We start from the raw sequence: 24,470 nt of genomic DNA, 5'->3' as shown, positions 1-24,470 counted from the left end.
AGCTTCAGTCTGTAACAGGGCCCATACATGATCACAAAGCATCCCTTGCATGTTCAAAGGTCTGTCTTGAAATACTTTCTTGAGGGAGGTGAAGAATCAAAGAGAAGAGATACTGTGGGAGAATAGTGTTGTATGATATACAAAGTCCTGAAAAGCTTCATAACCCTAAAAGTCACAGATGTTCTGAACAAGTATGCAAATACCTGGGTGTTCTGAAAGTTACTTATAAATTCTTCAGTCTGAATCACAGTTCCCCATCTGTAAAATGGAACATTTCTTCCCTTGAGCATTGTCTGTCTTCTCTGTTTAAAGCACAACCCCTTGCAGGGGATGCTAGAAGGAGCGAGCAGGTGTGTGTGGTGTACATGTTCCGTGCGTACTGCAGCGGGGCAGTGAACTGTGTGGAGGCGAATTTCAGCTACTGAAACATAAATTGTACTGAGTCAGCACTTTCAGGGTCAGCTTCAAAGCACTTTATTTGCTTCTATTTATTCCGGTCTCTGGGGGGGGAAGGAAAAAAAAAAAAAAAGCAGACTTTCGTTTAACTTATTTAACTTTGTGCCTCCTGCTAGTGACTCGGTTATTAGATCCTTTGGGATTTCACTGGGATTGGTCCTCAATGGGATATTTTAGAGTTCGGAGGAGTTTTGTTGCCTCCAGAAGGTAAGATTAAGTTAACAACACAGATCCACAGATTTGACTTCTAGACTGGAAACACTTAAGGCCAAGTGCTCGCGAGGCTCATGGTATCTGTCTAGGTACAGGACTGAAATCAGCCAGTAATGCTAAGAGCATTTGCGGTTGCAACTTCTGCACATAGCAGGGTGCTGGTGATAATCTTTCAAATCCTCAGTGCTTAGAGATCTGTCCATGGGGACACTGCTTCTCAAGCTCTTCCTTTCCTGGCAAAGATTTTGTAGGCTGGGAAGCACTTCCTTAACGCCAGATTTCTGGAGTAGGTGGGTCTCTGACAGCCTGCTACGCTTGAGGCAACAGCATTGTCACTTACCTATTTGATTAATTTTAGGGTTGCTTTTTCCCTTTCTTAATTACTGTCGAGGACAAGACTGGGCTCACACTACCCACTACAGGTAGTTTTTATTATTGTATGTTTGACATTTATCAGTGACTTGACAATATGTTGGATAAAGGACATTGGGTAAGGCATTAAAGAAAATCCTGTGATTTTCCATTTACCTGCATTTATGGTTCCTGTATATCTCTAATTCTTTTCTTCAAATCTTTCCTAGACAAAATAGGGCTTACAAGAATTGATAGTCCATAGCTCTTGATGGAATGGTGTGCTTAAGTACACCGCTTGCAGTAATAGCTCTGTCCCAAAGATAACAAACACACAAGTCTCAAGCTAAACTCAGAACTGAATGCACATTGTTATGTGCAAAAAAAAAAAAAAAAAGCAGAAAAATGTTTATTAAATAATGAGGGAACTGAGGAGTGCGACTTACTTCTTGCTTTCTTCACTTACTGTGGGAATGGCACACCAACAAAAGGCAGGAGATTCTAGCAAGGCCAAGCACAAATCTGAAGTTTCTGTCAGAAATGAAAAGGGGCTACTGGGAACTTTCTTTGTACACTGGAGTGTGAAGGAGATACAGAAAAAACTATAATGTAATAATAGAAAAGATCTGGGGAGAATGGAGGGTCAGCAGGTAACTTCAGTGCTCCACAAAAGCAGAATTCAGAGACGTGTGATCTCACAGCTCAGCAAGGGGCCTTCTCTAAAGAGAGGCTGTGGGCCCTGCTTGCTTTATTCAAGGACCACTCACTCCAGAAATGTTCCCCTCTCATGAGAGGTAAAAGGCTAGAAATATTAAATCTTTGTATTTTTGTTTTCTTATCATTCAGTTTCAGATACCAGAACCTCTTAGTCAAATTCCACGATGAGAAATAACACTGTACAAGGAAAAATCCCAGAAAACCATCATTTTTTCTGGAGATACTGAAAACCATTAAAAATAAATCAACACAAAGTTGAACCAAAGCTATGAAACCAGCCCTCTTGACCTGAAGGTTGTGGAAAACAGAATGTGCATCTGAAGTTATTTTGACTTTAAACCTCCAGGATTTGGAGGAAAAATTTTTTGACGTAGAAGTGTAGCTTGTGTATATGCTTACATAACGTGAAACAATATTAATGCATAATCCTGATTTGTCAGTGTTTCAGCATCATATGTCTAACTGACTAATATGAAGAAAAGCTTTTATGAAAGCAATGTATCGTTCAAACAGTCAACACATAGTCAAATACAGATCGTGTGTCCACTGCCTCTATTATGAACCATGCAACAGAAGTTTCTGATTTCAGAAATGACACTGAGAGGTTAATTCTTCTTTTTTTTCTATACTTCCAGGCTCTGTCCTGGATAAATATCATGTGTTTTCAATGTAATTCAAGCCCTGATCCTTTTAAGGCACGGGATTCCCGGAGTTTAAAGTAGGCACAAGAGGGCACCAGACTCTAGCCTATCTGTCCTCCTGCCATCGTGGACTTCAGCGTGGGAGGAAAAAAAATCTCTCAAGTTCGCAGCCTGTAATCATAAATTTTTAAGACTTCGTGCTGCTAGGTAAACCAGTCCGTACACGAGTGTCTGTGCATGCGTGCTTTCATGCTCATCACGCAGATAGCTGTTGAAGTAGAGGCAACGTTGGGTTACGATGTTTATCCAGCTACGGCAGAAACACACAACCTTTTTCAAATGGTGCCTGTGAACAGAAAGAAAACCAAGAAGCATAAAACAGAACTGAAAACAAACATGAAAAGTCATGCAGAGAAAAGGGCAGAGCCAGTTCCCTTGTGTCATGCAACAAAACATGGAGGGTGATGGAACTCACCGGGATCTGCCCGTGATTTCCTGGAGAGGATGTCAGTGACGGGGGAAACCACCTAAGGCATTCAGCTGAGCCGGGCACTGCAGCATCTAAACACCACACAAATACTAAATAATTCTTCCAGGAGCCCCTCTCGGCCTCCCTGCCCAGGCAAACCCCTCTCACATTGTCCTGCCTCGCTGCTCACTGCAGCTCCTGTGACTTTATCACAAGTCTATTGGCCCTTAGTGCTACTTGTTAGTCACATTAAGTAAGGCCAATTAAACAGTTATTCTTCTGCTAACATTAGACATTTTGAAATGATTGCTGGGAAACCGCTGGCTACCGGTAGAGCAGCAGGAGACACGAGTTAACATTCCTTCATTGCCACAGAAGCCAAGGCTGTCATTCCCATCAAGGCACAGGACCCAGAGCAGAGAATGAGGCTCACTCACAGCCTGTTATCTGTGTTCATGCTCACGCTCCTAATTGGGTTAACCCTTTAACCAGATAAGTTAGACAGGCATTAACAATCCTTCCCTTAGGGGGAAAAAAAATTACTTTTTAATAGCACATTTCATGCCCTAGTTTATCTACTTTTTACGCTTATTTTCAGATACCCTCCCTGAACTATAATTGCTGTCTTTAGACACATATATTTACAACATATTTTTTCTTATGGACTGTAATTCGGATAAGTCACCATCAAATCAACATCAGCAATAATTTGTGGATACGGTATATTTTGCAGTTTAACCTATCAATTCATCAGACTCTAAAACAAAATTTGGAAACAATCCAACCACTCCAATGTGCTACCACTGCCTTCATTTACTCTTCCAGGGAGCACACAGGGTCAATTTCACTTGCAGATAAAGTGTTACTTCCACTCCAGCTTACCCACTGTTCTCTTACCTATGCCAAATTCTATTTTCCTCATCAGAAGTGGTGGGTGAGAGGAAAAGCCCATTTCTGTTTTGGAAAATGTAAAACAACTAATGCTGTCAACAGTTTGTTACTGAAGTCTCAGCTGGCAGAATTAAGTGACTGTAGACGAAACTCAGTGTTTTGATTTTTTTTTCTACTTTCCTCCCCTAGTTTTCATGGTCCAAACTCTTCACAACTATAAGGAAAAATTTAAACCAAACAACTGGCCTAGATATTCTAAAAGAAATGTGTTAGCTTTATCCATGCTTTTGAATCATAACTCTCCAGTTTACCACTACTGCAGAAATTCGTTTCCAGTTGATACTGTAATTTTCAGGGACACAACTTCTTGAAACAGCACAATGCCTTCCAAAAGGCTGATTTCAGGACAAAAACACTGCAAAATCAAAAGATGCAGAACAGCAAAGGTATAAGCCTCACATACGGACCAAAAGATCTCAAAGCCATACTCTAACGTATGTTCAAGGATATACGAAAAAGGAATTATTCATTAACTTCTTCAGCTTGCAACCGCTTCAGGCTATTTTGTTCTTACAGTATCTGCAGTTTTCAAAGGAAGGTAGAGCTGGTGAAGAAGAAAAGATCTTCGCATGCACAGCACAAACACATCATCAGAAGCAGATTGACTCCCGAGAAGAAAATATGGTACTTAGCTTGCTGCAAAGACAGGAATACCATGTGTAGTGACAGGCTGCACATGTTTTACGAGCTTGTGGGTGCTATTTAATAGTAGATGCTTAGTTGCTATAGCAACTGTCATACCCTATGGTATTTATGCTTAGATATGGAACACATATTTTAAGTGGCACCAGACAACATGGCATTCAAGTGTCCAAGCTGTGTATTTGAAATAAATTCCCTGTTATGAAGCAAATAGGTATGTTCCTTCAGTTATTATAAAATCCTTCTAACGTAACACTTTTACAACAAGAAAACAAGCCTGTCCCTTACAAACATGGCACAGAACTACCACGATGATCCAGAAGAGGGCTTAGACACCTTAAAATAAAACCCCAAACAACACTGAGCACTTTAAAATCCATCTTTGCTGACTGCCCCTGCATAACTTGGAGATTTCTGCTGTTTGGTACAGAGCACTGAGCTTTGCCACTAGAGTTTTCTATCGCAGTATTACCACCTTGCTAGGCATCGCTTTGAAAGTCTGAACTAAGCTTCGCATCATCTGCACTTTGTTCCTACCACAGACATCCCACGACCAACATGAAGCCACACACCGGTTTCTGTCCCCCGCCTGCCAGTGCACATATGCATTATTTGTGTTTTCATGGCTGGGATTTCTCAAGCACAGTTTGTAGTCCCTTCAGCTTTTGTAGTTTTGCATATCACCCACCACTGAGAACACTTCCTCTGAATCCGCTGACAGATGCAAATCTTGCTTGGAAACACTTCTGATATTTTTATTTTGTCACATCCTGGTGGCTGAGGACCACTGACGGATACTGTAATACGAAGGCACTCTTTCTTTCAGGTCTTTTCGACCAGCAGAGGAAACCGATGGTCCGTAACTCCTACAGTTGTGTCTGAAGGGTCCTTAACTCCAATACGACCGTGTTAGCAAGGCAGGCTAAAAGGGTCTTCAGACTAGTACAAGCCCAACAGCTTTCCTGTGTCCTGTTTCCACTACATTTCCTGCAGTCAAAACATTTTAATACCTCTTCTTACCAGTTTATTATCAGTTCCATAAAGCTACTAGCTGATAAACTGTGGTGGTGGTTTTAGCACATAGGGTTTCTCAGTCAGGACAAGTTCATTCTCTGCTTATTTCTTAGCTCATGTCACCCCTAATCCCTCTGGCCTCCTAGTAGATAGATCTGATACCTACAGCCATAAAACCTAAGGCCTGAAGCTGGTGACCTGAGGCAGACAAACTTCTGCCTAGGAATGGCTTTTGCTAGCACTGGCAGCCTTACACCCTCCCTCCCATCACCTGTCTACTCCAGCTCTTCAGTTGCTCAACAGCTGAGCCAACACAGCCAGAAAACTGCTGCCATATTCAGACATTTATGAGCTGGTGCATGCATTAGCAGGTGCGATGAGTTCTGACTGCTATTCTCATTTTGTAACCCACTAACACCTGAAGCCAGTGTCCCTGTCATCCAGCATGAAGCTACATTTAGACCACAAATGCACAGTTAGGAATATTCTCCTCTTCCTCCTCCTCCTCACTCCCTATGAACTCGGTGGTTTGTTTTACAGGCACCAGATGCCCGCTGTCCTTTGTTGTACCCCCAGTACAGGTAGGGCTAACAGCCTTTCCAGGCTCAGAGCCCTGAAGAAGCTCGCCCGTGCTGAACTTTCACCGACATTTTGTGGTCCGCACATTAGCACTTTGTATTATTACAGAAACACTTTCTCTTAAATTCCGTGTGCTGTGACAGCAGGCTGCGTGCGATGAGGTTGCATCCTGTATCTGGCTTGCAGGGCCCAGCTGAGCTGCCACAACAGGCTTACTTCTTAGGGAGCAGCCACATTTAATTACCTCCTTTAGCCTTCCTTCCATCTGCTCCTGGATTTTTAGGCAGTGCTCTGCTGCAGGAATGTGCTCGTCTGCAGAAGCACTCAGGACTGTTTCATAACGCTGCTCATTTCAAAGGTGGACAGAATTTGCCAGGTTGGACTTAAAGGAAACGGCACATTACAGCTGGGCCTCCTGCCCTACTCCTGAGCCAAATTAAAAAGACAAACATAACTTAGGTGCTTTAATCAAACGCTAATTACGAGAAAAACAATACAGACTCGGAGCACGTCCACAACATCTTTAGCAGGCAGAGGCAAGCAAGCGCCGTCCCTGTTCTGAACCAGCCGGATCACAGCCAAAACTCTCCCCAAACATGCGGTCGTGCCGGTACAGCACGGAGCTTGAGCTCACACACCTTGCCTCTCGACAGCACTCGCTAGCTGGAGCTCAGCACTGCTCTGACGACAGCTACGCGGCTTCCAGGCCAGGGCTGACTCATGTCTGCTTGGCTCACAGCACCGGCAGCGCAGCGCGAGCGCACATTTTCCTGCTCTAAACTATTCGCCCAGCTTCAGAGCCCCCGGGGCCCTCGAAGAGAGACAGAAAACGCCGCAGACACACAGCAGGGTGTAGTGGAAAATGCCTTGTTGTCAGCACAGAATTGGTCCTGAGGCAGGACTCAGTCCTATCTCTCTGAAACTATTTGTTTCAAAGCTTAAGCAACCTCCTGACTAATTTTCCTAACCTCTTTATCAGAGGGCTTGCAACCCGCTGGTTGAGAAACACGGTGCTAAGCCTCATACAAACACCTAGTAAGGGACAGTGCCTATCAGAGCAGATGAAATGCTCCCTTGGGGGGACCTTTCCATGGGCTAGAAATAATGCTGGTGCAGTGACCCGACAGCCAGTGAGGAACTTCACTCCACATACATTTCGGTTTCTTATTCACCTACATAATTGTTAACTGCATTGGCCCTTTAAAACTATTTTAAAACCACCTTTTTTATATGTGTTTGTGATGTGGAAATATCGTGGAGTGAGATCCCTTATACAGCTCAAAACTGCACAAATAAGCTGGAAATCAAGCCTTTTTTTTTTTTTTTTTTTTTTCTTTCAAAAGCAGAGTTTCAGCCCTGCTCTCAGCCATGGAGTTCCTATTAATTTCTGCGGTTTTATAAACACTGTCCAACCCTAAACCAGCCTTCCCGTCACCGCCGACGTGTGAAAGTCTGGCCAGCTCAGCAGGGGCTGAGCGGCTCTCAGAAAGGAGCAGCAGAGCTCAGAGGCATCAAGCACAGCCCAGCACGGGCTTGCTCCAGGAGGGGAGGAAGGAAGGGGGCTGGGAGGCAGCAGGAAGCGGCTGCCTCCAGACGAGCGAGCGTGGCACGCAGGTCACGCCACCCGGTACCAGCCAGCGCCAGAGGAAGAGGCAGGCTGGCGGCTCCTGGGAGAGCCAGCTCTCCGATGGGGCTGGCAGGCTGGGGAGTGCCAGGGCCAGTTGCCAGCACGGCTCTGGCAGCCGCAGCCGCTTGGCCACGGGGGCAGAGGCATGGCCGGAGCCTGTGCACGCACACAGCTCACGCAGAGGGAAGCCGGGTCTGTCCTCCAGCCATGCCAAGCGCAACTACCCGGTGCCCAGCCAAGGGAAGGGGGTCAGGGTAGCAGCTCCTCTTGAGCCAGCCCTCCCACCTTCAGGCAGGCAATCCCGATTTGAAAAAGCCCCAGCCATGCTAAGGCCGGATCTGCACCTTGGCCCTGCTCGGAGAGTCTGAGGCGATGCCCGCTCCTGTTAAACCAGCCCCTCTGCCTGCTGCTTTCGCACAAAAAGAGCGTCCCCCTGTTCAACCATTTCCTCTGTGGTGGTTACACATCCATAAGGCTGCTAGTGCTTTTAAATCCCCCCAGGACTACCACTCCAAAGTTTCTGCCGGCTGCCAATCCACCTCCCTAGGAGAGATCTGCTGAGCTGGTTTGCATCATTTTCCTCCCTGTCGTCTGAGTTAGTCATCACACCAGCAAGCAGGTCACCCTGCAGCCTCTCACCAGGTGCAACGTCTCTCATTTCTCCAGCAGCTTCGAGCACATCTACTAAATACCTTTTATTTTAAAGTCTCCTGCCATTCCAGACCAGTAAAATTACCCCCCCCTTTTTTTTTTAATGCAGTTGTTCTAATTCCAGTTTCCCCTACCACATTGCTCTGCAGACATTTTTTTTTTCTCTTTTTGCTCTGTGTTTTGTCTCCAGAACTCATAACTTAAGCATCAGTTCTGCTTTTGCTTGCAGATTACCTTATCTGCAAAGGTTTCATGGGCTGGTATAAATTTCTCAAGATATAAATGTCTGTTTAGGAAATTACCATTTTTCACCTGTTCTTTTCAGTTTGGGGCTAACATTTCATTTACTGAAAACACTAGGTGGATCAAAAACTTTAGCATGTAGTTAAAATTTGATCATTCCCTTTATCACATTGTGGTTACAATTCAATTTTTTTATAATGTTATTTTAGTCCATTCAGAGATTGTTTGCTTTCTAGTAAATACTTTGGGCTGTGTTGTTTTACATCAGTTTGTCCAGATTTTTCCATTTTGACTTGTCAAGTTTTGTTTCTCGCATACATGAGATGTGAGAGTTGTTTTTTTTTTTCTCCTGAGAATAATCAAGTCTTGTCATACCTCAACTAAGAATGCAGTTTTCTCAGTTTTTCAAAGATTTTTTTCAAAGAAGGTGTTGAGAACACTTAACAATTTTCTGATTAAACAATGGGTTAATCAGAAACTGTAATGACTGTAGAGTTTTTAAGCTGTCTCATTTCATTTTGCTGGTTCTTCAAGTGTTTCACTAGGTAATTTAAGGGGGAAAAAAACAACAACAAAAAAAAGATGTCAAGACTGTAGCTGAGAGGGAAAAAGAAAATAAGGAGAGGGGACTTGTGGACCTTACTATATGGATGATGCTATCCCCAGCAAGAGCACTACCTCTGCACTTTCCTAGCACTGATCTTGCAGGAACTCCAGAGAGGCTCGAGGGTTCTTGCAGGGTTCATTGTGAGATTACCTATTTGGATTCACTGCAGCTAATCCAGAAAAAGTCAGTGCCAAGCTGAAGAGCGCATGAGAACGTTGTCTTTGTGGTATTGTTCTTTCAAAGCCTCGATTTGTACTTTTGCACCATGATGTCACGAGCGCCATACGAGAAACCATAAAAAAGCAAGGGGAAATACTGCGCTTCATAACCTACTTGTCTCGTCCCAAAACCTGATCTCACTTCGCTATGCAAATTGTATTTGCTGCCACTGTCTTATATTCAGCTCCATCCCTCTGTTGTTTCACAGCCTTGCCCTCCGGGCCCAGTTTGCGCTGCCCCTCCTGCTGCTCAGCCTCCTCCTCCCCATTCTCCTCCTTCCACCCCGGGGCCAGCAGAGCCTCTGTGTGTGCCGGAGGCAGCAGCTGGAGCCCGGACAACCCGGCCTCCCCCCTGCCGGCTGCCTCGCAGCGCTCGGGACAACCCTAAGTGCTTGCAGATGTGCGGCAGCGCCAAGCTGCGGACAGAGACGGCCAAGGCTGGCAGGCTCCTCGCTCAGGGCGGAGGCCGGAGCTTTTTGGGCAGGGGCCGTTGGAGGAGCAGGGAGTTTTATCCCCCCTTACACCCAAAGGAAGCGGCCTCCCCGCCCTCCGCCTCAGAGCCCGAGCAGGAAATGCCACGAGCCTTGCTCATGGAGGCAGGGGGCTCGGGGCACCCCCGCGACCCTGAGGGGAGCAGCCGGGCACGGCGGAGGGGGGGGTAGAGGAGGAGAGGCTGTCCCGCTCCTCCCTGAGGGCTGCTCCCGGGCCAGGTCCCGGCCTGCTCCCGCTGCAGTCCGCGGCCGGGAGCCCAGCCCCGCCGCGAGGCCTCTGCCGCCGTTTGAACGCGGGGCTCCGCCACCGCCCTCCCCGGGCCGGCCGCCATGGCAACGGGGGAAGGCCCGCCCCGGGCGGAGGGGCGAGCGCCTTTGTGGGCTCTGACAATAAGATGGCGGGCGGGCGGGGGGCGGGGCCAGGCGCCGCGCTCGGCTCCGCCCGCTCCCTCAAGCGCGGAGCGGTGGCTGAGGCGGGAGCGGGGCTTCCTGCGCCGAGAGGCGGCGGCGGCCACGGCACCGGCGGCGGGGTGGTGAGTGGGGGAGAACCGGGCCGGGCCGCGGGGCCGCGGGGGTGCCCGCACTCCCCTGGGGGGCTCCGCTCGGGGCCGGACCCGGGCGCGGAGCTGGTGTGGGCGGGAGCCCGCGGGGCACGGAGCCGCTTCAAAATGGCGGCGGGCGGCTCGCCGGTTGCGCGGGGCGGGCGGGAACGGCCGTTGGCGGCCGCTCGAGCGCCTGGCGGAGGGCGGGGAGAGAACCGGGCCGGGCCCTGAGGAGCCGCGCGGCGCCCGTTCCCCCCTCCTCGGCCTGGCCCCTTCTTCAGCCGCCTCCCGTCGCGCTCCCGCATCAGCCCGGGGCTCGCTCCCCGCCCCGCCGGTCCCGCCTCTCGCCGCCGGTGCCAGCCCCCTGCCTCCTCCCTTCCTCCCTCTGCCTGGCTTCTCCTCTCCTCCTCCCCTCGCCTCCCTTCCCGCAGCCACCCGGGGGCTGGCGAGCTGCCTGCCGGCCCCCCGAGCCCGCCGGGGGCAGCCAGCCCCGCTGCCCTGCTCGGGCCTTTGTCCCTGGCCCAGCGGGGACGGGGTTGGCCCTGCCAGCCCCCGCGGTGCCCGCAGCCCTCCCTCAGAACCCGGCGCCACCATCTGCGCACATGTGCGCGCCTGGAAGGCAGTAACTGGCTTTTCTTCTTCTCTTCAGCTTTATGTGCGGTTTTGGTTCCTTGCCACAGCTGTTACGAAGGGCGGTTTTGAATTTGGGGGACTAAATTCTAAAATTTGGTGGCAAAGGGAAGGTATAATACCTTCTTGCCTTGCTATCGTCGCTATGTTTATATCAGTAAGAAAAGAAAAAAAAAATGCCTTGCTTAAGCAAACCTCTAGCACTTGGCTTGGGTAGTTCTTGTCTGCTTCCACCTACGGACAGACAGCGCTAGAATCTCTTTCCTGTCTTCTCTGTTAGCCCAACTGTTACCAAATGCCTTGTTTTTAACCAAATGCCTCGTTTTTAACCACCTGCATATGTATTTTGCAGCATTTACTACCTGAATTTGAATAGAATGTGGATCTGGAGTATGTAAGCTGATGTTCTAGTAGAAGCTGGATCAAATTTCAAGCACCTTATTTGTAAAACAGACCGGGAATTTGTCATAATCTCCAAAGCAACATTTTTAGTGAATTGCATAATACCGTGCTACTATTCCAAAAAAGAAAAAAAAAAATCCCATGCAAATCCCCTTGTTTTCAGACTGTTATTTTACAGATAGCTGTTGTCTCCTTGACAACTTCTTTCATACAGCTGTTTCAAACAACAGTTAATGTTTTGACACGCTAAGTTTGGGCTCATGACACTCGGTTAGCAGCAGCAGAAGGGAGGTGATACAGCTAGTCCAGCTACTGCCTCTTGGACAGAGACAAACACTGCTTAAAATTACTGTGGGATTTTGAATGCTGTGCCTCAAAAGCAGCAGCAATCTTGCAGTCATGTACCAAGAAGTTTTACACAGCAGCTTGTACCTTGTGAGTACATTAATAAGTAAATTAACAGAGAAATATGCTTAACGTTTTTATTAATTAGCTTTTAAAGTTAGCGTTCTCTTGAGTATTTGTTGGTGATTGTGCAGAGAAGTCTGGGAGAGGTCATTTATTTGTAATTTTTAATTGAATCTGATAATGGCTGTTAAGGTATTTTTTTATTTTATTGTTCTGAGGCACACTGATATGACAAGTTAATAGAATCTGAAGAAATAGTTGCTATGATGGCCAAATTCGTTAATATTTTTATACTAACACAGGTTCCATGTGGTTTGTTTATTGCTCTAGGGAAGAACCTAGAATCACACACGGCACGTCTTATACACTCACGTTACATGGGAAAACTGTTTCCGTCTTCAGTAAGTTAATAGATTACAGACTGAACTGCTCTGCCAGCATCCCCCGTGTCTTTTAGTTTGTGGATGTGATGATAATGGTTCTTTTACTCATGTGCTCCCATCAGCAGTCTCCCCCCATATTAAGTCTACTATTATGAGAGTCAAATGGACAAAGTTTCTTCCTTAAAAATTGTCACGTATCCAAAATAGCTCTGGAAAACCTCTTTGTTTATTGTTCTCATGACTGCATCATCTTTACTTGCACATTTGTTGTTTTTCTGTTTTGTAAGAAAGTTTACACCCATGTCACCTACCCTGAGCCAAAAGTGGATCTGGCAGAGGCTTAGGGATTCAAATGCTCTCAGCGTACTTCTTTTATAGAATGGGCTGAGAGTATACCCAGGGAGCAAAAACCTCTGAACTTTTATAGCATTATCAGGTGTTTGATAGAAATAAGAAATACTTACTCAATCTTATGGTGTGTCACTGGAGTGGTAGTTGAGATGCCTCATGACCCTGTCTTGGATGTTGGTGTGAGCTCAGTCTGTGAAAGAGAATTAGTTGGTTGAAATACAGTTTGTATGGCAGGACAGCATTTTAGTCTGAGTATTTTGGGATTGAGTCAAAAGGTTTTGGCTCAAGAGTGTTTAAGGTGGCTTTTTTGATGTGGTGTTTTAATAAGTATGCAGTTTCTGGAGAAAAATAAATGCTTTTTTTCTGCCAGAAAAAGGCCTTTGTCAACCATCTTCCCCCCCCCCCCCCCCCCAATTTTCAGAGCAAGTGGTTTTCCAAAACTTTTAATTACCAACCACAACAGAAAACAAAGAAAGATGTGCATATGTGTCCAGTTAACTTATTTTTTTCTAGGTATGTACTTCAGCTGCAGACACTGAAGTGTCTTGTGCAGTACAGACATGTCTAGAAAAGTATCTGAGTTGTATTCATATTTTGTCTTACAAGGTTTTTGTAGCTTATTGAAACAGCATTCTTTTTGGCTTTAGTAATTAAAGGAATTATTGCATGTATTTGATAGTTGTATTTGGTATATCGGAACTTGTTTTGCCTTGAATGTCTTTTGAAAACTCAGCCTTTATAGCTGAAACAATTTCATTACTGTAATTGCTTTCATTATTGTCATCTTGCAAAGTAAATCTGAGTCATAAAGTTTCTGTGTTACTGCTAAAGGAAAATCCTACCTGTCTTTGCTGTGTTTCAGTTTTATGTTTGTGCGCACATATTCTTTTTCTGTAGCTGCTAAAGAGATGTATGGTTTTCTACAACAAAGGTGTAAACCGTATGCTTTTGTGATAAACTTGCTTCCAGTATGCTTTTCTGAACCTTTAAGCTTTTAGATGACGGCTAAAGATGTTGTTTGCTCTTTAAATGGCTTCAGCACAGGGATAAGGGAGAGGCTGGTCCAAAGGTCAGGATGATAGCCTAGGACTGGGGCTTAAATGGGCAGTTTCGTTCTCCTGTCACAGATTTTGCATGTATTGTTCACAGATCGCCTTTGTACTCTAGCTGTAAATTGCATTTAATCCAAATTTCTAGAAGTACCGTGAGGATGGAGATACTGAAGCAATTGAAAGATAGGGGTGTATAAGTTTCTGAAATGGGAAACCGTTTTGCTGTGCATCTCCTGTACTTGCCTGACGCCTTGCTTCCTGGTACTTGGTAGGTGCTGCCCTAACTGTTACTGTATGGACTCTTGCTCAGTAGCATGGGAGAAGAGGAAGGACTACATCAAGCACAGTTACTGGTATGTAGCTTTTTGCTCCGTATGTGAAACAGTAATCCTCTAGTATTCTGTGTGGACTCAGAAATAGGGTGACAAAGAACCGTTTTCTTATGGTGTAAGATACTGACTAGAAGTAAATACTATAACAAGGAAAAAAAAAAAGAGGAACATTCCAGTGAATTCTGTGAAACATTTAAGTTTAAGAATCCATATAAGCGTTTTTTTTCCTTTTTGCTTTGTCTTCTACACTTGTGTGTGTGTGATGCATTGATGTTTTCAAGTTTTGTGACATATTCAGTTATTCCATTGGTATGCCTTAGAAAGTATCTAAATGCCAAACAGTAGATGGTTGAAAACCAGGTTAATGTTCCGTTGAAGTTCTAATTATTCTTTACAAGAGAAGAAGTTCAAATAAAAAGAAGCTTCAAACTCTGCACAGAATGTGTAAAGCTTAATAACATAATTAACCCTGTATGAACTTTAGTCCCCAAAGATGTCTTCTGGAGGTTGTTTCACATGGGGAGCATATGTGTACATGCAACTGTATATGAAAAATTAATTGGTGAATCCCCAGATGTGAAGTTTGAAGGAATAACTAAAAGTCTAAAGGTTTGAAGGAATATCCAAAAGTAGAAACTTGGGTTGTTTTTAATGTGAATAATGTGACTAAGTTATAGGAAACATTTTTGCAAAGAACTTCAAAAGCATTTAATATATTGATAGTCCTCAAATAGCTTTTAAGAAATCTGTTAAAGATGGCCATAAGACGAAGTTCCTATATTCTGTATTGTAGTCTCTGTATTATGATTTCTCCAGAATTTTGTATCTTCAGTGGAAAGAAGTCCCTCAGAGTCAGCAAATCCAACAAAAGGTTAATTCACAGATACAGCAATGTAAGAAGTGTGGTAGAGTCAGTGTTTATGTCGCTACAATGCTATCCCCAGGTTTTCAGGGCAGATAACTTTGTAATGTATGATGAAAGGAACAATGTAGTTGCACTTCCGTGGATTTTTACTGACTCTGAAAAAGCCGAAAGAGATCTCTCTCAGAAAATATGGGGACCATTCAGTAACAGCCAAAAAAGTGAGGCAGAGGTTTGGGCTTACCAAGAGAAGTGGAATAAAAGACATTGCAATAGTAATTGGGCTTTATCAGCTTTGAGATAAAAAAATGTTGTTCTGATCAGGTCACTACATTAAAAATCCCCAAAATGTTAGGTAAAGAGGGCAGAAGACTTGGAAAGGGCATAAGGAATGTGCATAAATGTAAAGATTAGGTATTAGCTTTTATAAGACTAAAGGAAACAACATCTATTGTATTTACAAAAAAAAAACGTATTTCAAGAGATCATCTGTAATACTTCACTCACATGGGGCACTATTGTAAAAATGAATGCAATTCAGATGAAGATCTGGAGGCTAGTGCTTGAGATTCATACCTTGGCTAATTCAGCAAGTGATTTTTTTGGGTGGAAATAATCCAAAGTCTTCATGCACCCCACTTAACTTTCAGCTGGTGAACCTAAATTAGGAATACAGGAGTTTTGTTTTCTGGTAGTCAGCTGGGAAAGAAGTACATCCCATACAGAGGATGACTCTGCCAGTCCTTACTGGAATTGCACAATTCATATTGGAATTGCACTGTTCAGTTACTCACTTGAGTAAGGGAACCTGAAGGACTGCTCTAGACACCTCAGTTGAATGTCTCAACTTATCTGGAACAAATGGAGATGTTACCCTCCAAGTAGCCAAAGTAACCTAACCTTTTCAAATATGCTGCCCATGATATATATGTTTTTTTTGAATGTTACTCCGTTAGGCATGTTGGTGTTCTGCAGGGGTCAAATCTTTCAAAGATGGTGTGCCAGGTTGTATTTTTATTTCCAAAATTAGAGGTTAAGCATGCCAGTAGAAACTCGGGAGGAGCGAGGAGAAACTGCCTCTCTGCTAGGTGAAATACAGCCGTTGAGATGTTCGCTTCTGTGCGAAGCAGTGGCTCCTGACTTCCATCAAGTTTGGAACTTAATGGGAACCAGGAGCTGGGAGCCTCTGCCTCTCTCAGATGCCACTCTCCGAAGCCATGACTCGTGGACCTGCTCACCCCTGGTTCCCGAATATCGTCTTTGGGATCCAGTCCATATGTTCCTGGCCCCTGTTGTACCACACTGGCCATTCTATAACCTGGTATGACAATTCTGATGTTTCTATCTTCAAAGAATTTGCTGTTCAAATTTAAGTTTTGTTTCATTTTTTTCAGTCTTTTTTTCCTCCTTTTGAGCTGTTTATGTTGTACAAAGTTTGTTTTATTTTTTTTTTTTAACAGGACACAATGTTTGTGCGAGGATTAAAGAGAAAATGTTTTGATGGCGAAGAAGATATTGAAGGAACTCTGGCTGGTATTAAGGCTATTCCTTCATATAATCTTCAGCGACAGTCACTTTTAGATATGTCCTTGGTTAAACTTCAGCTGTGTCACATGCTGGTTGAACCTAACCTTTGTCGTTCGGTACTTATAGCCAACACGGTACGCCAGATCCAAGAGGAAATGACCCAAGATGGGACTTGGCAGATGATAAATACACAGAGTACAGGCCAGGCATCTGTGGATCGTCTTGTTTCAACAGATATCCTCTGTCGCTCATCTAGGGAACAGGCTGAGGGAAAGCATGTTCCAGGTTACAGTACTTTCAGTAAAGACTTTGAGGGCGACCAGGCACAAGATAGTTCAGAAACTATGTCAACAGCCTCTTCAGTGCAAGCTCCGAGAAACCTGCAAAGTAATGTGTGGGAAATGGAGAATCCACAGGAAAACAAAGGAAACTTTCAAAAGTCGTTAGATCAAATATTTGAGACACTGGAGAACAAAACTCCTAATTCAGTGGAAGACCTCTTTTCAGAAGTTGACAACTCTTACTATGATCTTGATACTATGTTAACAGGCATGATGAGCAACACGAAAATGGGACACTGTGATGGGCTAGAATCATTTTCTTCTCCGACAACTACAACTTCTAGCTCTAATTGTAAATCTGATCTTAACGAGCTTGATCATATTGTGGAAATCCTCGTCGAATCCTGAAACACCTTGTGTAGGAGAGAAAAATCTGTTAATGGAAAAAAGACTCGAGAAAGCTGTTTCCACAGTTTGTTCTATCAAATCTGCACGTGTATTTTACAAATATCTATATATTATATAGATATATATATTAAAAAAGCACTTCATATTGCAAAATAGTGTTAACTCTTAAAGTTAACCTGCAACTTGTAGTGTAATAATCCAATTTCTTGTCCACTGAACTATAAGTACGTACAGTAAATGGTTAAGTATGGGGTCCAAGGCTTTCAAAATTGGGTTCCTTTTACCAGTTTGCTTCATCCTTTGATGGAGGACATGCTCACTGAAAGGAAAGATGAGAGAATCACTCTTTCTTACCCTTCTCCCAGTGAAAATGGTAATAAATAGAGAAGTTGGTGAGCTTTTTTCTATTTTCCTCCGGTTTCTACTTTGTTACAGGACATAACTCCTACTATATCTGCTGCTTCTGATCTAAGTTGCTACATGGCTCTTAAAGAGCAGTAAGCAATGGTTCTTGTTACTCTAGCTAGCTTATTCTGGGTTTTGCTACAATTTTTACTTTAAAAATAGTTTTAAAGTGTTTATTGGTGTTTAGATTTTTCCAGGTATTTTCCTAAAATATATTTTTACTACAGATGTTATGTCAGCTGCTAACTTAGCAACTTTTGATCATAACTGCAGTTGATGTATTTTTTGAAAGGTTTTCAAAAAGGGATGCTTTTTTACTGTGAGCTACCCAATGTAGTTCAGTAAAGTGTATGTAAATGTAAATATACGATTTTATACTTTACATTAAAATGTAAGAGCTGTTTTCATGAATCTGTTTTATAGAGTAGTACTTTACTAAATTGAGAATTGTACAATTATGCTTTTTATACCCCATATACTTGAGTATCATTAGAGGAAGAGCTCTGATCCAACTAGATACAATTAAATTTAATTCATTTCAGACCGTATTTTTTGTTAACTGCAAACCTAAATTACCTAGGTTTTTATTTATGTGTATTTATATGTAAATGTCATCAAGTGAATTGTTTATCACTGAAGTCTACCATCAAATATTTGTTTATATGGGATAACTATCTTGCACTAATTACTACAAAAAGTGTTACTAGCGGCCTTTAAATCTCAACTCGTATGTCTTGATGTTTTGTCATAATTAGTATGCTCCACTCTTACCAAGGGTTTCCTCTTGCCTTTTTTTTTTTTTAAATAACAAAAGATAATACAACATGGGATGGTGTTCATTTCTTCAAGTATTCACATTTATTCTGGAGTATGTATAATTAAGTGTATTCCTATGAGACTTTTTTTTGGGGGGGGGGGGGGAAGGGTAGATGAAGTACAGTGTATGATGATGTTACACCCCCAAAAAACTTACCTCCAAGCTCGTGCTGGGGAAGAGGCCTGAGCTAGCAGGGAGGTAGGCAGGGGGAAGATTGATTGGTTTCTGGAATGTTTTAGCGTTGGCTGCACAAGGGGAAGATTAGCCTCCATTAACTTGGTTGTTTTCCATAGGCTTGAATCAAGCAAGTCACTGAACATGAAAAGAATACGTTTCCATGTCTGACAGACCATGCCTTCCCACAAGTGACCTTAATTACTACACGCTCTCTCTTCCAGGTTCTCAAACCCTCCTCCCCTTCTGGGAGATGTTAAGGACGTTGCAGTGTCACCTCCACAAAAGGAGACCGCTGAGCTTATGATTTCAAAGTGCTTCAGAAGCATCTGGTTTGGGGAAAAACAACGTTACTTTGATAAATTACTCAAACTTGATAATTGAATACATATTAATCCGTATTTGCTGTAGTAGTTAAGCATTGCTTCCTCAACTGTTGATTAATAATCACATTAAAGTATGAAATACTATATAGACAACTGCAATTTCAGTCCTTATAATACAGCTAGACCAAAGAAACACTATGTATTACTGGAAAACAATAGGACGTCATCGATAGCTGAAATGTGTGCTAGTAGTATAATTCAGGAGGATGCAAATATTGATGTGAACTGTCATATCTCTCGGTGAAATAAGTCTGTTGTATTTGGCAGTGTTAGTGTCAGAGATTCCATCTGAAGTTATAAGTCAGCAGGAAAATTTGCTTGATGCTTTTCTGTGTGTGGATAGATGCATTGAAATGGACAGCAGCTGCCTTAGGGTAAAGTAGCCAGGCAGTTTCCAAGTCTTCTAAATGGAACCTTAGTGGTGAGTTGAACAAATACCTTCTGTACCTCTGGGAAAGTGCCCAAAAGCTGCTCTGAACTGTGATGGTTCAAAACCCCTAGGTTTGAACAACTGAGTGTTCCCCTTCCCCCTTCCATTTTTGTTAAATGGGAAGTTTCAAGTGTAGGTATGTAAGAAGATGCTTACCCCTTCCTCTTCAGTGTGCTTCAATCTCCCTGTTAAAGGTAGGAATTATAAGTCGTTCATAACTCTTGCCCTGTGCATGTCCAATGCACACGTGTGTGTGTGTGTGTGTGTATGCACGATCACACCAAACATCTAGACAGGAGCATTCCTTTACTGGGGAAGCCATACCCAGTTAAGAATAATTTGTAGAGACTACTTGGCTTACCTGGAAGGGTATTAGGTAAGTATGCATTTATGTAGTTAAGTATTTAAACAGAAATATATATCCTGTTTTATTATGTTCTTAAAACTTGTGCCAAATCGTATGTGCTCTTACACGTCTGATGTCTTGGCTCAAGTGTTCAGCAGGTATAAGAATTTGTATTGCTGAAACTTGCACAGTCACTCTGCAGATGTGTACTCAGAGCTGCTCCGACTGCAGGTCAGCGTACAGTCGGAATGTCTGCCTGCTGCTTTCTTGCTGTGCCTCACACTATTTCTGCTGCTCATTCTGGGTAGCTTCACTTCTATAAAAAAGAACTTTACTTTCTAGCTCGTATCCTCATTTCTTTGCTAGGCCAAAGAGGTCATAGTTGAATATGCATCAGTTAAAGGTTAATACAATATTATTCTCTTCTGTGTTCCTCTCTGATACAGAGAGAGATTAGAAATGATAGTGCCTGTAAAGTGTTGATTTTTTTGTGTGTGTGAATTGTGAAACGGGGATGTATGGTATTTGCTGATGGCGATTTTCTAAATTTCTGCATGTAAAGGGAAAATAATTTAACCTCTGTTACAGCTTCTGTAAGGTTCTGCTACCATTTCTTGTGGCCTCTTTTATGTGTTCCTGTGGAAGAGTCACAGAACTTGTACTGTACAGCAGTCAGCACTGTGTCTGAAACTAAGTTGTTGGTCTGGATGACATAACTCAGCTTTAGACTTGCACAAAAGAAAGTACCTTCAAACGCAGCTAACCCCCAGTCTGCTTCCTTCTCAGGTAACCTTGAATGTCTGTCCCCTCTGCTTCTGTGCCTGTGGTTTTGTTTCTCTTCTTTTGCAGTAAAGTCCAGAACACGTGGGTGGGGCCTCTGGAGTTTGTGCATTCAGCAAAGGCAAAAGTGTGAATCCAGGCTGGGTTAAGGATGGCTTGTGTACTTGAAGGCATGTCTGCTTATTGCTTTCCTTTAATATTTTGATTATTTTAACCCTTTTCTCATCCGCAGCTCTATGTGAGTTTTTCTAGCACAAGATGTTGCCTAGCACTATGAATGTAGCCATATTTGCATAAAGGACAAATCTGTTAAACAAGGAGGGAATCATTTATTTGGATGAAAAATACCTTTCCAGACTGTCTCAAAGGTACCGCAACGAGGGGTCGTAACTGGCTTTCATCCTTTAGCAGGTTGGGGATTCTCGCAGGAGTCTGCTTTTACCTGTGCTTGAGGCTGTCCTTGATCGATTTTGAAGTCTCAGTATGTCTGGACTGGTTCAGCAGACATTTAAAAAGCATTATTGTAAATTGACTGATAGTACAGTTTCATACTGTAATTATCAGTCCATTACGGATGTCTCGTGTCTCAGGATATTGATTGGAGTGTATGACTGCTTTACAGTTTTGCAACTTAAATTTATATTCCCATATAACCAAACAACCTTTGCAAAAGCCAGGGTGAAAAAAAAATCCTTTTATTTGCTGACAACTAGCATGAGACAGAAATGCTTTCAAAAGTGAGTTCTGTTCAAAGTGAAAGTATGTTTATGTCCTCAGGACTAGGATGTATAGTCCCGTATGCAAATAAAAGTTACCGATGATGACAACTTTTGATTGCTCATCAATTCCTAAATGAGTGTGATTTCACACTATGTGAAACATGATTAATACTAAAAGTACAAAAACAGATTAGCTTTAAGACTCCATAGCAAAGAATATCTACATTTTAAATAGTAAATAAAATGCTTTTTTGTCATTTTGGTTCATTTGACAACAGGGTCTTGCAAGGATTATCCCAACTCCTTTGGTGTCTCTTGCAAAACTGACAGTTACAATAAATTTTTGTGTTTTTTCAAGGAAGTTCCGCGAAGAGATGAAATCCGTGAATAATTCAAGTTGTCAAAGAAGATATACTTCAGTTGCATGTAGTGACTTGACTTTTTTATGGATGGTGAAAAATACTAAAATTTCATTATCTGACGTGATTTTCTTAAGTTCGTATGGTAGCTTTTTTTTTTTAAATACAACTACTCCTTTACTTAACTAAGATTCTCCTAAAATTGAGTGTTTTATGACCTGTAGAATTATTGTGGTAAATGTTGATGCAAGACCAACTTGTCAACAGAAAAATATATAGCTATGGGCAACTTTCCACTGCAGGGAAAACATTCAGTAATTTTAACTGTCATCTTTTTAGGGAAGAATAATTGAAGATACAGGTGATTACATGACTTCTTGCAAAAACGGAATTAAAAAGAAATTGTATCCACATGTCTGCTGTATTTGGAAGTCCCCTAGGAGCATGTGGGAAGTGGCAAGTAAGTACTGCAGTAGTAAAGTGTTACGAGAAGGGAACAGTGCATCGTAATTCTCATGTGCTCCTTACAGACGAGTTTTGGAGATCAAGAAAATGTAATTTCGGTCTCTGGTTATGCAAACTTCCAAAACAAGACTCTAAGGAAGAGTAGGTTATGTTGTTTAAAGAGACACCAAAAGAGTTTAACACGCAGAGGAGAAAAGCAGTGCTTACAACAAATTAACTTCTGTGTGTTTGAGAGAAATGTGAGACATGAAAAGTACCGGGTGGATGGATTTATTTATTATTTATGTGCAGCAAGATGACTGAAGTTTAAGATTAAATTTTTGAATGGATATGTTTTTAATTGAAGCCCAGTAATGTGGTTTGCTTTTGTGCCTCTGCTTGTTTGAAAAGGTATGGGGAGAAAGCACCCATCCCTTCTGTTGTTAATCAGGTTTCTTGTGGCAAAATAGAATAATGGTTAACATAAAACTCAGGCAAATTTTCAATAATGTGTTTTCAAACCAAAATTTCTATCTTGCATCATGGCTTTTTTTCATTTTGAGTAAGTGTAGGATTAGTTACTAAATTCATAGAGGCTTCAAAGGAGGTGGTAAAACTAACAAGGCACTCTTCTTTCCCACTTCCCTGTGAGTGCGCGACATACCATGATTGATCTGCCATTCAGCTTCAGAACAGCTGATTAAACCAGATTTTGCTACATGTTTAGAAAATTATTTTTTACAAATGTGCAGGTGAAAGAGAGCAGAAGAAATTGTGTACTCTACTGACATCCGTAATCCAGATAAGGCACAGAGACATTTTTTAAGTACCTTAGACACAGAGTCAATTAATCACAGGCATAAATCCATAGGAAACCAGTCTTCATTAGTTCCTGTGTTCCTGGAACTGTTTTCTTGACTAGCTGCCTGGTGCTAAGGTAAGTAGAAGCAGCAGACCTCCAGTAGTCCTTTCGGATGAGTTATATAGAGACCCTGGGTGTGGTTTTTCTGGTTCATGTGAAATTCGCAGCAAAAGCAAAAATGCTGCGTGTGAGGATGGTATCCTGGTGTGCGATGGTGACTGCGAGTCAGACTGAAAGACCGTGTTTTAATCATAAAAAATTCATATTGCTAGGTCTCCTGTTTGCCTCTAGGTTAGTTTTAAAGCAAAATGGGAGAGCATTAAGGACTGGTAGAACGTGGTATCTCTTGATAAGGGCCTTTTGAACGTTTTCTCAGGCAAGCTCTACAATTTGAGGCAAAAGCTCCGGTTTCGGGAAGCCTGTGAGGTAGCACTGCGCTCCGGCTCGGGGGTGCGAGTTGCGTGGGATGGAGCAGCCACCGAGCTGGGTTCCAGTTCTCTTGCATGAATCCTCCTGTTGACATTTCACACAAGTGGAAAAAGTGACAAAAACCTTTGCCAACAATCGGTGTCACTTCTGTTAACTCCTGTAAAGGTTGGGTTGTAAATCCAGAGCTCGGCAGCGGGCACTGGATCGAGTCCACGTTAGCTGTTTTTCGCAGGTCTCCTCAGGGCGCCTACGAGGCGGAACCGACCTTCCCGAAAACCGCAGCTGGAGGAGGCACGACTGCCCTTTTCTGGTGGAGAAACCCAGACTGGGTGACAAAACGACTGACCCTACGGGGCCGAGAGCTTCAGTCAGGGTGGGGAAAGCTGGTGACAAACGCTCCTCTGCCACAGCAGGGCACGAAGGCCTGAGGGGGTGGCTGTGGGGACAGTCCCCGTGTCCCCTCGTCCCCAGGCCATGGCTTGCTGCCCCTCGCTCCTCGTTTTTGCTGCCCCGGGCCTAGCACAGGGGCTTGGCGATGCCGCGGTCGGGCAGGTATCGCCAGCCGGGGATCGATCCGTGCTTCGGCGTCACACGCGGGAGCCCGGCTTGCACAGCCGCCAGCGCTGGTTACGCAAGGGCCCGCCGAAGGCAAACGCACGAGGGGCTCGGCGCGGCCAAACGGCCTCACCTCGGGGGGGGGGGGGAGGGAAAGGGAGAAGTGCGCGTTTCGGGGAGCGTTTTCGCAATGTTTGCCCTCGTGTTATCGCTGGGCGGAGGCGTGCGCGCCTCGGTTCCCAGCCGGGAGGTGTGGGAGCGCTGCTTTGGGGTTAAATCGGGCGGTTTTGGGACAAGGCGCTGGGATGGGGGGGGGGGGGGGGGGGGAGCGGGGCTCTGCCCTGTCCCGGGCCGAGTCGGGAGGGAGGGGCCGCCGCCCGGAGGGGGGGGGGGGGGGAGAGACGGGTGGACTCAGTGGCGCCCGCCTTGCTATTGGACGAAGCCTCACGGTGTCACCGCCCACCTCCGCTCTCCTCCCTTTCCCATTGGGCCGCGGCGCGGGGGCCAGCCGCAGCCCGACCCCCTCCTGCATCCCAGACCAGTCAGAAAATGGTTGCCGGGCAGGTTGCGAGGGGCCGCCGGCCAATGGGAGAGCGGCCAGCTGGCGGCGTGCGCGGCCCCCTCCCCCACCCCCCCCCACTCACCACCCCCCCTCCTCATTCCCCACCCCGCCGCCGCTGTGGTGCCGCGGGCGGAGGGAGGGAGGGAGGGGACGG

The 24,470-nt window shown here is 44.2% G+C and overlaps 1 protein-coding gene across 7 annotated transcripts; it reads left to right on the top strand.

Moving 5' to 3' along the window:
* Positions 1 to 10,268: 10,268 nt before the first annotated feature.
* Positions 10,269 to 18,914, top strand: LOC118250333 (cell division cycle-associated protein 4). 7 transcript variants are annotated; one of them, XM_035551354.2, is made up of 5 exons: positions 10,285 to 10,403; positions 12,183 to 12,253; positions 13,911 to 13,991; positions 15,863 to 16,153; positions 16,293 to 18,914. In XM_035551354.2, exons 3-5 carry the CDS (start codon positions 13,953 to 13,955, stop codon positions 17,046 to 17,048), a joined length of 1,086 nt encoding a protein of 361 aa, XP_035407247.1. In that variant the 5' UTR covers positions 10,285 to 10,403; positions 12,183 to 12,253; positions 13,911 to 13,952; the 3' UTR covers positions 17,049 to 18,914. The 7 variants fall into 7 exon arrangements, with proteins under 7 accessions (XP_035407248.1, XP_035407247.1, XP_035407254.1 ...); XM_035551355.2 differs by lacking the exon at positions 12,183 to 12,253 and having other exon boundaries at positions 10,269 to 10,403; XM_035551361.2 differs by lacking the exon at positions 15,863 to 16,153.
* Positions 18,915 to 24,470: the final 5,556 nt, after the last annotated feature.

This window comes from Cygnus atratus, chromosome 5 (assembly GCF_013377495.2).
Source record: "Cygnus atratus isolate AKBS03 ecotype Queensland, Australia chromosome 5, CAtr_DNAZoo_HiC_assembly, whole genome shotgun sequence".
NCBI lineage: Eukaryota > Metazoa > Chordata > Aves > Anseriformes > Anatidae > Cygnus > Cygnus atratus.
The sequence above is the reverse complement of the archived record's forward strand: the minus strand, read 5'-3'. Positions and strand labels throughout refer to the sequence as shown.

What these genes read in the sequence shown, in the direction of transcription:
- LOC118250333 (XM_035551355.2), top strand. Translation starts at nt 13,953, where the DNA reads ATGGGAGAAGAGGAAGGACTACATCAAGCACAGTTACTG. An exon ending in TACATCAAGCACAGTTACTG is followed by an intron (nt 13,992 to 15,862) that starts GTATGTAGCTTT and finishes TTCCAAAATTAG; the next exon opens with AGGTTAAGCATGCCAGTAGA. An exon ending in ACTGGCCATTCTATAACCTG is followed by an intron (nt 16,154 to 16,292) that starts GTATGACAATTC and finishes TTTTTTTAACAG; the next exon opens with GACACAATGTTTGTGCGAGG.